This window comes from Phragmites australis, chromosome 1 (genome assembly GCF_958298935.1).
Source record: "Phragmites australis chromosome 1, lpPhrAust1.1, whole genome shotgun sequence".
Classification (NCBI taxonomy): Eukaryota; Viridiplantae; Streptophyta; class Magnoliopsida; order Poales; family Poaceae; genus Phragmites; species Phragmites australis.
In genome coordinates this window covers 44,730,140-44,741,616 of record NC_084921.1, presented here as the reverse complement: position 1 = coordinate 44,741,616, position 11,477 = coordinate 44,730,140, and the positions used below count along the sequence as shown (strand labels likewise).

Genomic DNA, 11,477 nt, shown 5'->3' with positions numbered 1-11,477 from the left:
GAACGCCCTGCCGGAAAGCAACAATAACAGCATGGGGGGCCACTCACGGAATAGTGTTGCGAACCTGGCTGAAGCGCTGTATAAAGCGCCGTAGCGTCTCCCCTTCCTGCTGTTGGATGGCGTGGAGGTCGCACTCCAAACCGGGGCGCGTAAACATACCCTGAAAGTTGGCCTCAAACTGGTGGCACAGGTCATCCCAGGAGCTAATAGACCCTGGGGGTAAGTTCATAAGCCAAGAGCGGGCGGAGCCCCTCAAGGCAACATGAAAATAGTTTGCCATCACCTTTTCGCTGCCTCCGGCCGCTTGGACGGCCGTCGTGTAGATCTGGAGGAACTCGACGGGGTCGATGGACCCGTCGTACTTCTCCGGCAGCTCGGGGCGGAACTTGGAAGGCCACCTGACCCGGCGGAGCTCGGCGGTGAAGGCACGGCAGCCGGTGCCATACCCCGTAGCGCGAGCGGGGGTCCTCGGTGGCGAGTGGCGGCGAGCCGGGGATTCTCGGTGGCCTTGGGCTGGGAGAGAGGAAGCCTGGTCCTCTGCCCCAACCCCCTGCCGGGTCTCCCGCTGGCGCTTGAGAGTAACTCGGGCGTCCTCGTGGCCCCTCCACTCGTCAAGGCGCAAGCGGAGGTCCCGGGCTTCGGACACGGCCAGGGGGACGACACTCCGCCTGGAGGCCCCTCGGCCCGTACGGGCGTTTCCCGTTGAGGAGCCGGCTCTGGCAGCACCACGCTGAGAAGTGGTGCGAGGACTCCCGGCCTGCACCTGGCGGCGAGCAGTGCCAACCAAAGCGACGACATCTTGTATCCACCGGCCTTCCGGAGTGTTTGGCGTGGCCTAAACGGGCGGGTGCCTGAGGAGAGCATGCGCTGCAAGCAGCGCGCTCCCCGGGTCGGCCTCGCTGAACGCGAGCCTGCACCGGGATGGCACCCGACGTGGTCCAGAGGCGGACCTGGCGGCCGGGGTCCCGACCTCTTGCTGGGGGTCGGAAAGTGCATCAGCAGCGGTGACGGCGGCCCTGCTGAGCCCAGTGCCTTGATCCCCTTGAGCGGGAAAAACCGCGCACGTGGATAGAGGCTGCTGATGGAACGCAGCAGCGACTGGGCTCTCCCGAGCGTCGGGCAGCACTCCGTCACTGGAAGTGGAGCCGGAACGCTGGAGACGGTCGCCACCAGCCATCTTTTCCTGTGGAAAAAAGCGAAACAAACAAATCCAGGGATATTCCCCCCTACCTGGCGCGCCAGCTGTCGGAGGATGAACTCCTGTCGCAGGGATCCCGAGAGACCCCTTTTTAAAGATTCGGCCGGGGGGTTGATCCTGAACGAGTTTGTCGGGGAAATAAATGGGAACGGAAATAAATGCAGTGGCTGGTGGTGGGAGATGATCAACCTAGTGCAAGAAAGATGGGTGCACCGAGGTTTAGACAGGTTCGGGCCGCACGGGGGCGTAACACCCTACTCCTGTGTGAGTGTTATATCTCTTCTTGAAGGGAATTCTTCAAGGATGTATCTGGCTACAGGGGTGAGCTGCCTACAGAGAGCTTGAGGCTCTTGTTTTCTAGCTTGGCTTGAGCTTGTTTGTGATGTTCTTCGCCTTTTGATCTGGGCTTCGGGTGCTTCCTGAGGGTTGTCGGGGCTTTCTTGCCTTGTTCACCTTGTTTTCCCGTCTGTCTTCATAGAGCCTCCGGATTGTCTATCGAGAGCTTCGGGGTCTGTCTTTATGTGTTCTCCATCCTTTTCTTTTATAGGCGCGCCGACCTCGACTTATCCAGAATGGGAAAGAGGGGGCGCGAATGATAAGGCGCCACGGAGAAAGGCGTCATCATTCCGTTTTGGCGAAGTGACAGGGGCGGTGGAAAAATGCGGCGTGCATCCGACCACCCGCCACTGTGGATGTCCTTCGGCGCCATTAAGAGGGCCCACCGAGCAGCCACAGAGGTGCCCGGTGCGCCCACCCTGTCTTGCTCTTCTGCCGAGGCAGGGTGGCAGGCGGAGCGCTTCGTTTTTGGCAACGTTATCCCGAGGCACTCGGGTGAAACGGGACGGGACCCGTGCATTTAATGGACCCACGCCCCCCTGCCAGAGCATGGCAGGGTCTGACACTAGGGCGTGGGCAGCTGAGAATGTCAGGATGTCAGGATGTCAGGCCGCGCGTGCCTATTAAATGCGGCATTAGGCCTTTGACTGGCTGACACCCCGACGATGGGACCCTTCGGGTCGTCGGACGATCTTGCGCGGGGGATTACAGTACTCGGGGGTAGGCGAGGACCCTTCCGAGTACTTCCTTCCCGGTACTTGGACTCTGCGGGTCATCGGGGAACTGGGGTGCTCGGGAACCAGAGGCGGCAGCCCCGAGCACCTTCTCCCGGGACTTAGCTTCTTCTTATCTTGTAGGGTGGACCTCGCGGGATGGTGACGCATGGCGGATGGCCGGCTTGGTCTCGGGACTCAGGGACCCCTGGTTCCTGATACACCGATAGGTATTATGATGAATCCTTTTAAAATAGATCCACCATGAATTATAGGACATGCCGAAAAAGTTTCATGAATTTTGTAGCACGATAACCCACTATTCAAATAGAGAAAGTGTGAATAAGAAAATCGAAAAACAGCGGGTTACTGTTCATCCTAGAGTAGTCGCCAACTAGTTTGGTGAAATCTCATGTTACTATAGAAAAAAATATTAAAAATGTCTGCTGACCTTTTTTTCCTTTATGGTAGGACGAAAATACTATTTTCACTAAGCTGTTTGACGACTGTGTAATATTTAAGAATTTTTTCATTTGCTGTATTATTTTTATAATTTCTGTAAAAAAACTAATATTAAAAAAATTCTTAAAGAGTAACATGAAACTAGGCGCGTACCTCGCCCTCCACTCCGACGTTCATCCACATCCCGCTGGCGCAGAAACTTGACCGGATCGCCGTCACCCGCACCTCCTTCATGGCCTTGAGCCGCCGGAACACCGCCTCAAACACATCAACCGCCATTGAATGGTGTTCATACTCGGCGCGCACCTTCACCACCATGCCGCAGCTGCCGACACCTGATCTCGCCGACGCCGTGGCCACCCGCTCCAGCAGCTCCTTATTCCTCGCGCGGAGCGACTCCTTCGGTCCTTCCTCCCTTCTAGCTCCCTGATGTAGCAGGCCGCCGCGCCAACGATGTCGTTCTTGCCACCCTGCGCGCGCACAGGTTAGTATCGCTCACACTGACCAGACGAAGATCACACGTGCGTACGTGTCGTGACTCGTGACTTGTGACGACTAACTTTTGAGGCGCCGGGGGGCAGGAGGCTTTGAAGGTTGGCGAAGCCCTGGCTGAGCCGCTCCCGCATGATTTGCCCGAACCGTGTGCTGCGCGGCGCCTGCGGCACAACGGGGGCGCTGGTCCGCCGGCGCCGGGTGCGCGTCCACCACGGCCCCCGTGGAGGCCGCAGCATAATGACCAATGCACCTCAGGTAACCGAACATCCTCCGGTGCACGTTCTCTCTGCCGCTGGAGTTGCGCTGCCGGCTGCTCGTCAGGGACTCCGCCAGCAACGTCGCCGTAGGCCGCTGGTACGCCTCGAACGCGCTTCCCTGCACCGGCGACGGCGGCAGGAGGATCAGGCCGAGGCTCATCAGGTAGTCATCGTTGACGGCGTCCTGCAGGTCGAAGTTGAACGGATCCATGGTAGCTCTTAGCTGTGCGTACGGTACGGCACCGTGCGCACGTGCGGTTATATACGAGCTGATCGGAAGGTTCTACAGACTGGTCGTTACGCGCGCTTGCGTTGAAAGCATGAATAGTCAACTGATAGCTGCAGAGGACAAGGCATGCAGCGTGTGAGGCTTCGTTATTAGTAACATGTCCTTTCGATTTTTTTAAAATAATATTAATTTAACAAAAATTGTAAAAATAATATATATATTTGAAAATTGTCAAAATAGTACCTATGGTTGCCGATATGTACATTGTCGGAATTTTGCCTACCGACAAATAATTCCATCAACAGTAAACTCTATCGATATAGCTTGTTGGCATATAGTATGCGCACATGTCTGTATTTTTAATTTTTGAGCAGATAACAATTTTGAAAACATGTCACTAGTAACATGTTTTTACCCCCTCCCCCAAGTGAATACGTATATCCCGCGTGTTTACCGTGCGCAATGAGAGAATGGTTTAGAACCCGCGTGTCGCGTGCAAGCGTCTTTGTCATCGCAACCCTATGCAAATTTTAATTTTTTTTTTACAGTTAAGATCCACACCCTCAGCACAGAGAGCTAAGAGTGCCTCGAAGGACAACCAACGGTTGCCAGAGGGTTGGAATGCAGCCACAAATGAGCGACGCCCCAGCATATACACGCCCAGATTTCAGCTTGGATAAGTCCGCTTCTCGTTAGGAGACGGTACCAATCGAGCTACGCTCAAACGTCTTTATAGTCGCAGCCTGTGCAAATTTTAATTAAGAGTACATCGGTTACCAACGGTTGATGTTGTTCTAGAAAAGAAAATAGGTTCGTATTGAAACTGTCGTTTCACTCGCTTTAACCGGTCCCCTCTCGTTCCCACGTGCGGCTTACCTTGGTTCTGCAAACCACGTCGAACACAAGGTGGCGGAGTCCTTGTGAAACCATTCTATATATGTTTTCCATCTGTTGTGTAAGTCCCATCTTCTTTTTTGTTCTATATTACGAAAGAACTTTGTCTTCCGATAACCGTCGCGAAGCCATGTCACACGTGACCGCTGGAGCCACATCATTTCCTCTCTATACAAGATCTCATCCATGCGATGCAATAAACGATTTATCTTCTCAGCATTACTAATTGGGTATTGCTCTTGTAAATATGCCAGCTCCTGTCTCAGGTTTTCTAACTCTTTTGTTACCGAACCAAAATTTTCTTTGCACCAGATCCTAATGGAGCTAGCTCATCACACCTTGAAGTCGTTGGCAATATCGCCAAGGTTTTTGTACAGGACCACCCATGCATGAGGCACGCCTCCTTGATTGCCTCCGGCAACGACTCTTCTCGTTCCCACAAAATCTCATGCCGCAAAGTTTTTGTATTCCTTGATCTGATTTCTTTTTCTACCATGAGCAGGAGTGGACAATGATCTGATCGCGATGACAAGAGATGAGTCAAAAGCACACATAGTCAGACCTAAGGTAGTCAAACTAAGCTTGTCCATGTTTGTTCGGGAATCACTTTCCCTTATCGTTTTTTTTAACATGGCATGGATTATATTAAAGCCATGACAGTGACTATAACCCTGGTATTATAGAAAGTACCTTGAAGATTAAATAAATTACACAAACATATGTGAGGTGTGCTGCTGGCGGGGAAGAGACCAGTCTAGGGATGGCAACGGGTCTACCCCCGTCAGGTTTTGACCGTCCACACCTGACTTGAAACCCAAACCCTAAAACCCGATTCGGCCCTGAAACTCAAACCGGGTTCAAAATCACTCCCGTCCCTGGCCACGGCAGGGACCTGAGACCCACTGGGGACCCGAAACCTTCACTCCCCGCGCACAGACCCGCCTCGTCCCCTGCCTACTCCCCATCCCCATAGCACCGTCGCGCCTGCTCATGCACAGGATCCACTCGCCGTGTATCTTCCCCACGCCACGCCTAGCCTCTGCCTTCCTTCCTCCATCTTCTCGCTCCCGGTCTCCAGCTCTCCGCCCCCAAGTCTCGATGGCATCATGGTGAGGTAGGCCAAAGTAGTAAATTAGTATCCCACAAAATCTCGACGGTGACGACAGAGTGGCTGGTTGGAGCTTGCTTTGACGGCTTGATGGCTAGAGCAACAGAACATAGCTCAATACCGGCGCAACAGCATGATGGCTGACATCCACGGCGGAGGTTGGACCATAGGGAGAAGTGGAGGGGATACACATACATGGAGCTCGGCGGCCTCCTCTGCGCGATCTTGACAAGCGACGCGGCCACAACAGGGCCTTCGGTCTCCTCCTCCCTCTACGCACGGCGGTTGGGCCTTTGACCACACGCATATGGTGGCTGTGCGGGTTCCACCCGGTTCTTCACCTGCGCACCGGCAATAGGGCCCTACGGGACACCAGCAGGGGCTCCGCTCTTTTCCTCCATCCTCCCTGCCCCGTGCGACGCGCGAGCAGACCACCAGAGGGAGGGTCGGCCTGGAGCGGCCGAACGCAACGGGGAGGAGGCCGGCTCAGGGCAGTGGGGTGAGCAAGCGCATCGGTGGATTAGATCTAGCCGTGGTGTGAGTTGTGAGGGTCCGATGGAATATTGAAAATAGAGATGCGGTTAAAAGGTGAGGGACTCGGATTTTCAGGCCTCGCGGGTGCAATATCATACCGAGATCTAGAGCCAACTCGGGTCAGGGTCCCGACCCGATAGCCCCATGGGGTGTATTCTACCCCCAAACCCGTTCCTATCAAGTCTGAAATCCGTAGGGACCTAATTCGATGGGAAAATTGCCACCCTTAGACTGCTCCCTCCTCCTGATCTATAGTATTAGGGTGATCTTGTAGTATTATGATAGATAAATCCTTAAATAAAGTCTCCTACTAGTTTACATCTACTAAGGTTGTGTTTTGGCTTCCCATAGCAACAGGTGCGCTTGAGGGCTTTTGTTGTGGCTTATACGAGTTCTCTGACGAATATCTAGATATATATGTTTTTCTCAGCCTGATTGTGAACAGGTATGATGAAATTTTGCTCGGTGCTCGATCTTCCATGTTGTCGATGATTCAATGGGTGGCGCCGGCTTTGCGTTACAACAGTCATGAGTTAACCACCACCTGACACAGCTACTCTAAATTAATTCTATTCCCAGATGTCCACTCATTTACACGGGAGAAATCGACGGGTCCAGGTGGCGCGCGCCCATTGGCCGCGAGCGGATAGGCCATGGGTGCAAGGACAGCCAATCCCGTGCCTCAACCAATCCTGGTGGTGGCAGACGCGCGATTTGCAGCCACATCGGTTCGCGATAATTTCGTGTACCGCCTTAAAAGGAAACGCCGCCAACTAGCGCACGCGATCCAAGAAGCAAGGCACCACTCTCCCCTCTACAGCACCGGCAGTGCAAGCGGCCAGCGAGAGATCCGGAGGCAGCAGCCATGGCCACCGTCAGCGCCGCCGCGGCGGCCACCGTCGTTGCCCGGGCCGCGGTCGCCAGGCCGAACGCTCTAGGTACGGCACATCCTCAGTTTCTCATTTGCTTGCATGATTGTGTCCATGCACGAATGCTCTACGTATTACATGCCAATGGCAAATTCTAAGCATGGCGAACTCGGTAACTGCGCGCGCAGGGCTGCCTCAGCTGAGGGCGAGGAGCGAGAGGGTGAGGTGCAGCTACTCCAAGGACGCGAAGAACGCGGCCCCGGTGAGCATCAAGGGCGCAGGCGCGTCGCTGCTGGCTGCAGCGGGCGCGGTGACCGCGTCGGCGGCGCCCGCGCTGGCGCTCGTGGATGAGCGAATGTCAACGGAGGGCACTGGGCTCAGCCTGGGGCTGAGCAACAACCTGCTGGGGTGGATCCTCCTGGGAGTCTTCGGCCTCATCTGGTCCCTCTACACCGTCTACACCTCGGGCCTCGACGAGGACGAGGAGTCTGGGGGCCTCTCGCTCTAAATGCTCCTACCATTGATCTGCATGTAAACATGGTGGCGATCGGTGTAATTTCAGACATGGCTATTTGTATCTAAGTGTTCCGCTTCTGCGAGATATTATTAGCGGTCAGACGAAGTATGTGCTGTCGAATGAACTTCACAAAAAAACAGAAAACTTTCTGCACAGATTTGAGTTTCCGGTAGAGACGTAGAGTATTTTGTTTATTAGGGGGGCCCACATGTCATAATCCACCTCACCTTTTCTTCTCCTTCTTTCTTCTTGCACTCTGGCGGCACAATTCCGACATCTCCCTCTCCTCCTCGCCGGCGCTCTCCCACGGCAGCCATCTCTCCCACAGAAGTCATCTTCCTTTCTCTCCATAGCAGCCATCTCTCCCTAGTCATCACCTCCAAGCCGCCCCATCTCTCTTCCTTCCTCTGCTCCCCCTCCGTTCTCTCTGCCTACACCAACAATGGGGGAGGCTGCCGCCCACCCGAGCGGCCGAGCTGCACGCGTCGTGGAGAGGTTCTCTCCTTCGCCTGGGCCCCGTCAGCCTAGAGCCCGCCGGCCTAGGCAACCTCGGATCTTGAGGTGCCTCACGGCAGCGGCCATGGAAATAGGGGGGGGGGGGGGGGGGAGGGGAGGGAGAAAGAGAAACGAGGTGCCTCACGGCGGCTTGGCCGCTTGGCCCCAGCACCGTGCCCTTCCTCGTTGGCGCTGCGTGCGCTCGACTTCGTGGCGATACTCCAAACCTCCGAGTCCGAGGTCGGCGACAATTGGACCTCCACGACGCGATGGGCTGCTGCTTTGTCGACTCGGTCAGGGCCCGCGACTAGGGACCAGGCCAAGGAGGTGCACAATAAGCTGGAGGAGTCCGGGCAGGTGATGGACATCGGCGTCGTTCGTGTGGTTGACTACCTGTGCTGCTGCTGCTCACGGCTCGGGATGGCAGCCTGGAGATGCACGCTGTGCAGGAGGCGGCCTCACCATCGACGCTGCGGAGCGCGCACAGAGGGTGAGCAGGGGCGCGGCGGGGTCGGAGGAGCAGGTCCTCGAGGTGGAGGTTCCGGAGCAGGGGGGAGGTGATGGAGAGGGCAACATGGAAACAATTGGGAAAATAAGGAGACGGGGAAGAATAAAAGGATGCTGACATGTGGGAGCGATCTGAGTGACGTGGCACAAAACTGGGTGACCTGGCGCAGAACCAGGCTGAAAAGAGAGGCGTGTGGTAATTTGTCCCATTAGGATGTAAGATTTCTGGTTTTTGAGTTCCGGGTGAAAATCAGACTCTGAATTCGACTTGTTCCCACTAACCTAAATCCGATCCACTGTTGCTTGTTGTCTCCGGAGAGGAACAACCAAGTAACCCAAGCCCTAAATTTTGTCATCTTCTCGTGTTCCCAAAACACGTTTGTTGTTTAGTGATGTTAGTATTTCTTTCACGTGATCGTTCAATAGACAGTGAAATAAGTCTACTTAACCTCTAAATTATTAGGCCAATCTGAGGTGGTTGCTATAACAAAGAAATAAGTCTATTTAACCCCTGAATTATTACAGTTCGTCTACTTAGCCCCTCAAAATTTAAAACCGGGTCTTAGATCCCCTAAAATATCAAATGCCATCTAAACAACCCCTGGTGGTTTTGGAGAGGGTTTTGCCATAATGACTACTATTGTATAATGATGGGGCAATGACTCAGTATAGTTAGCCTCACGTAAGGGGTGAGCCCACGTTGAGATATATACATCCAATTTTTTTTAAAAAAATTAACTATATATTATATTCTCGTTAGTCTCCTAGCCTCCTAGACCTTTTATCCTTTTCTCACTACCGCAGGTGCAACTTCCGTCCATCTGGTGGCCCAAGCTCAACACGGCAACACCCAATGGCCAAAGTCTAATACTCCCGGTGGCTCAACACCCAACAACCAACACCTAATTGCCCAAATGTGCAGCTAGGTACCGATGGCCTAACACCCAAACACGGGATATTTAGTTATTTGCCACTCAATTGGTGTGACTCATCCAAACTGCCATTATTTTCGTGTGCAATTTTTGTGATGCCATCAAATCTGCGAATTCTTAGTTCTATACCACTTTGGACCCTTTTGCCCATACCTTTCTTCTTCCTCCATCTCCTTCCTATGCTGCTCCCTCTCCTGTCCGAGCTGAGGTCGTTGGCCAGCCGAAGAGGTCACCATCGTCGCGTGACAGCCATGGACTCGCCGTTGCGCCCTCTTTCGCCCTCAACAGTGCTCGGCCCGTGGCGGTCTTGGACCTCGTCCCTGGCGGCGGCCATGGAGCTCGGCCTCGCCGCCGCATCCCAAGGCTGCGGTCCAAAGTGGCGGAGAGGAGGAAGAGGGAGCTCGTTGGCCCAATGGAGGTTCTAGACCGGGTTCGCGTTATTTGTTGTCGCCATGGCTGCTGGTGAGGAGGCATGCGTCCTTGCTGCAGGGGTCGACGACGGTGGCTCTTGTGAGTTGACGAGGGAGAGGGGGGGTGCTTATTGACCTTGCCCATGAGCACATCTCCGCGACCTACATGGTGACCACATCAATCACGCGGAGTCCGTGGCAGTGCCAGAGGCAGACATGACGGTGGCGGCGGCAATGGCCGGAGAAGGAGGAGAAAGATGATAGAGAAGAGGCAAGGAAGAAGAAAGGGGTAAAATTGTCCATAGTGGTACAAAAATAAGCAATTCACAGAACCGGTGGCAAGAAAATAATTGTATACCGAAATAATGGCAATATGAGAAAGGCTTTCTAATTGGGTGGCAAATAAATAAATTTCCCCCCAAACACACATATGAGATGGAGGATGGTGGCACGACCACGGTGCCAACAGGACAGGGCGACTCGAGAGCGACAAAGCACGGCGCCTCGACCGAGACCGTGGCAGGGCGAGCGCATGTGGCGCCAGTGGGGTGGGGCGGCATGAGCGCGTCTGCGGTGCACAGCTAGATCATTGCGTGTATATAGCTAAAAAAAATTTAACTATATACCTCTATTGTTAAAATTTTAAACCCTCTATTGGCTAATGTGGTAAAATATTCCCTTTGGCTCACTCTTCCTCTCTACCACTCCCTTTATCCTTTCTTCTCTCCAATCTTCTCCCTTCTCTCAGCGGGTTCCTCTGACTTTAGGCCCCTAAAGTCATCGAGCGGCACATCGAGTACGAGCAAGAGGCATATTTGCCTAGTGGTGGACCCAGTGCCACAACGTTGGGTAGGTATCAGATTAGACTTTCTTTTTCTTTTTTTTAAAATGAATTGTGAATTAGATCACATACTGAATCAAAGTTAGGTCAGATACTAAGGTAGTCCCAGACCCACTTAGACTACCCTTTGGATCCGCCACTAGATCTGCCGACCTCCATATTCGACTGTGCCTATGCACATCGCCTTAAATTCGTGGGAAGAGGGGACCAGAATTCATGAAAGATTTACCTTTTTTTTCTCTACTTCTTTCAGCCATGGAGGTGGTGGCGGACAACTGGGCAACGGTGGAGAGCTGCCACAGGGTCCAGGCCCTACTACCCTAGCAGCTGAGTTCATGAGGGCTGGATTTGCCCAGGTCGAGCAGCAAGAGTGCAAGCAACGTAAAAGAGAGGGCTATAACACTGACATGCGGGTCCTATTGTTTAAGGATTTTTCTGTTACTTTGTTTGCTGAGTCGTAGCCACGTCATCATCAACACAATTGCCACAGTAGCCAAAACCACCTAGGGGTGAGGGTTATTTGGAAGGTATTGAATAGTTGAGGAGACTTGATATCTGGCTTTCCTAGATACTTCGGGTGGGTAAGTACACTTATTCCCTATAACAAATCTCATACAGTTTGCATTGCCATACAGCCTCTTCACTTATAGTGCACAAAACTTTTTTTTTCCTTTTTGAAA

General features: G+C 53.6%; 1 protein-coding gene and 1 pseudogene across 1 annotated transcript; one reads left to right on the top strand and one right to left on the bottom strand.

Moving 5' to 3' along the window:
* Window positions 1-2,754: 2,754 nt before the first annotated feature.
* On the bottom strand, window positions 2,755-3,672 carry LOC133889815 (uncharacterized; annotated as a pseudogene).
* Window positions 3,673-6,988: 3,316 nt separating this feature from the next.
* LOC133921804 (photosystem II reaction center W protein, chloroplastic-like) lies at window positions 6,989-7,696 on the top strand. The gene is made up of 2 exons (XM_062366841.1): window positions 6,989-7,164; window positions 7,284-7,696. Exons 1-2 carry the CDS (start codon window positions 7,092-7,094, stop codon window positions 7,601-7,603), a joined length of 393 nt encoding a protein of 130 aa, XP_062222825.1. The 5' UTR covers window positions 6,989-7,091; the 3' UTR covers window positions 7,604-7,696.
* The last annotated feature ends 3,781 nt before the right edge of the window (window positions 7,697-11,477 follow it).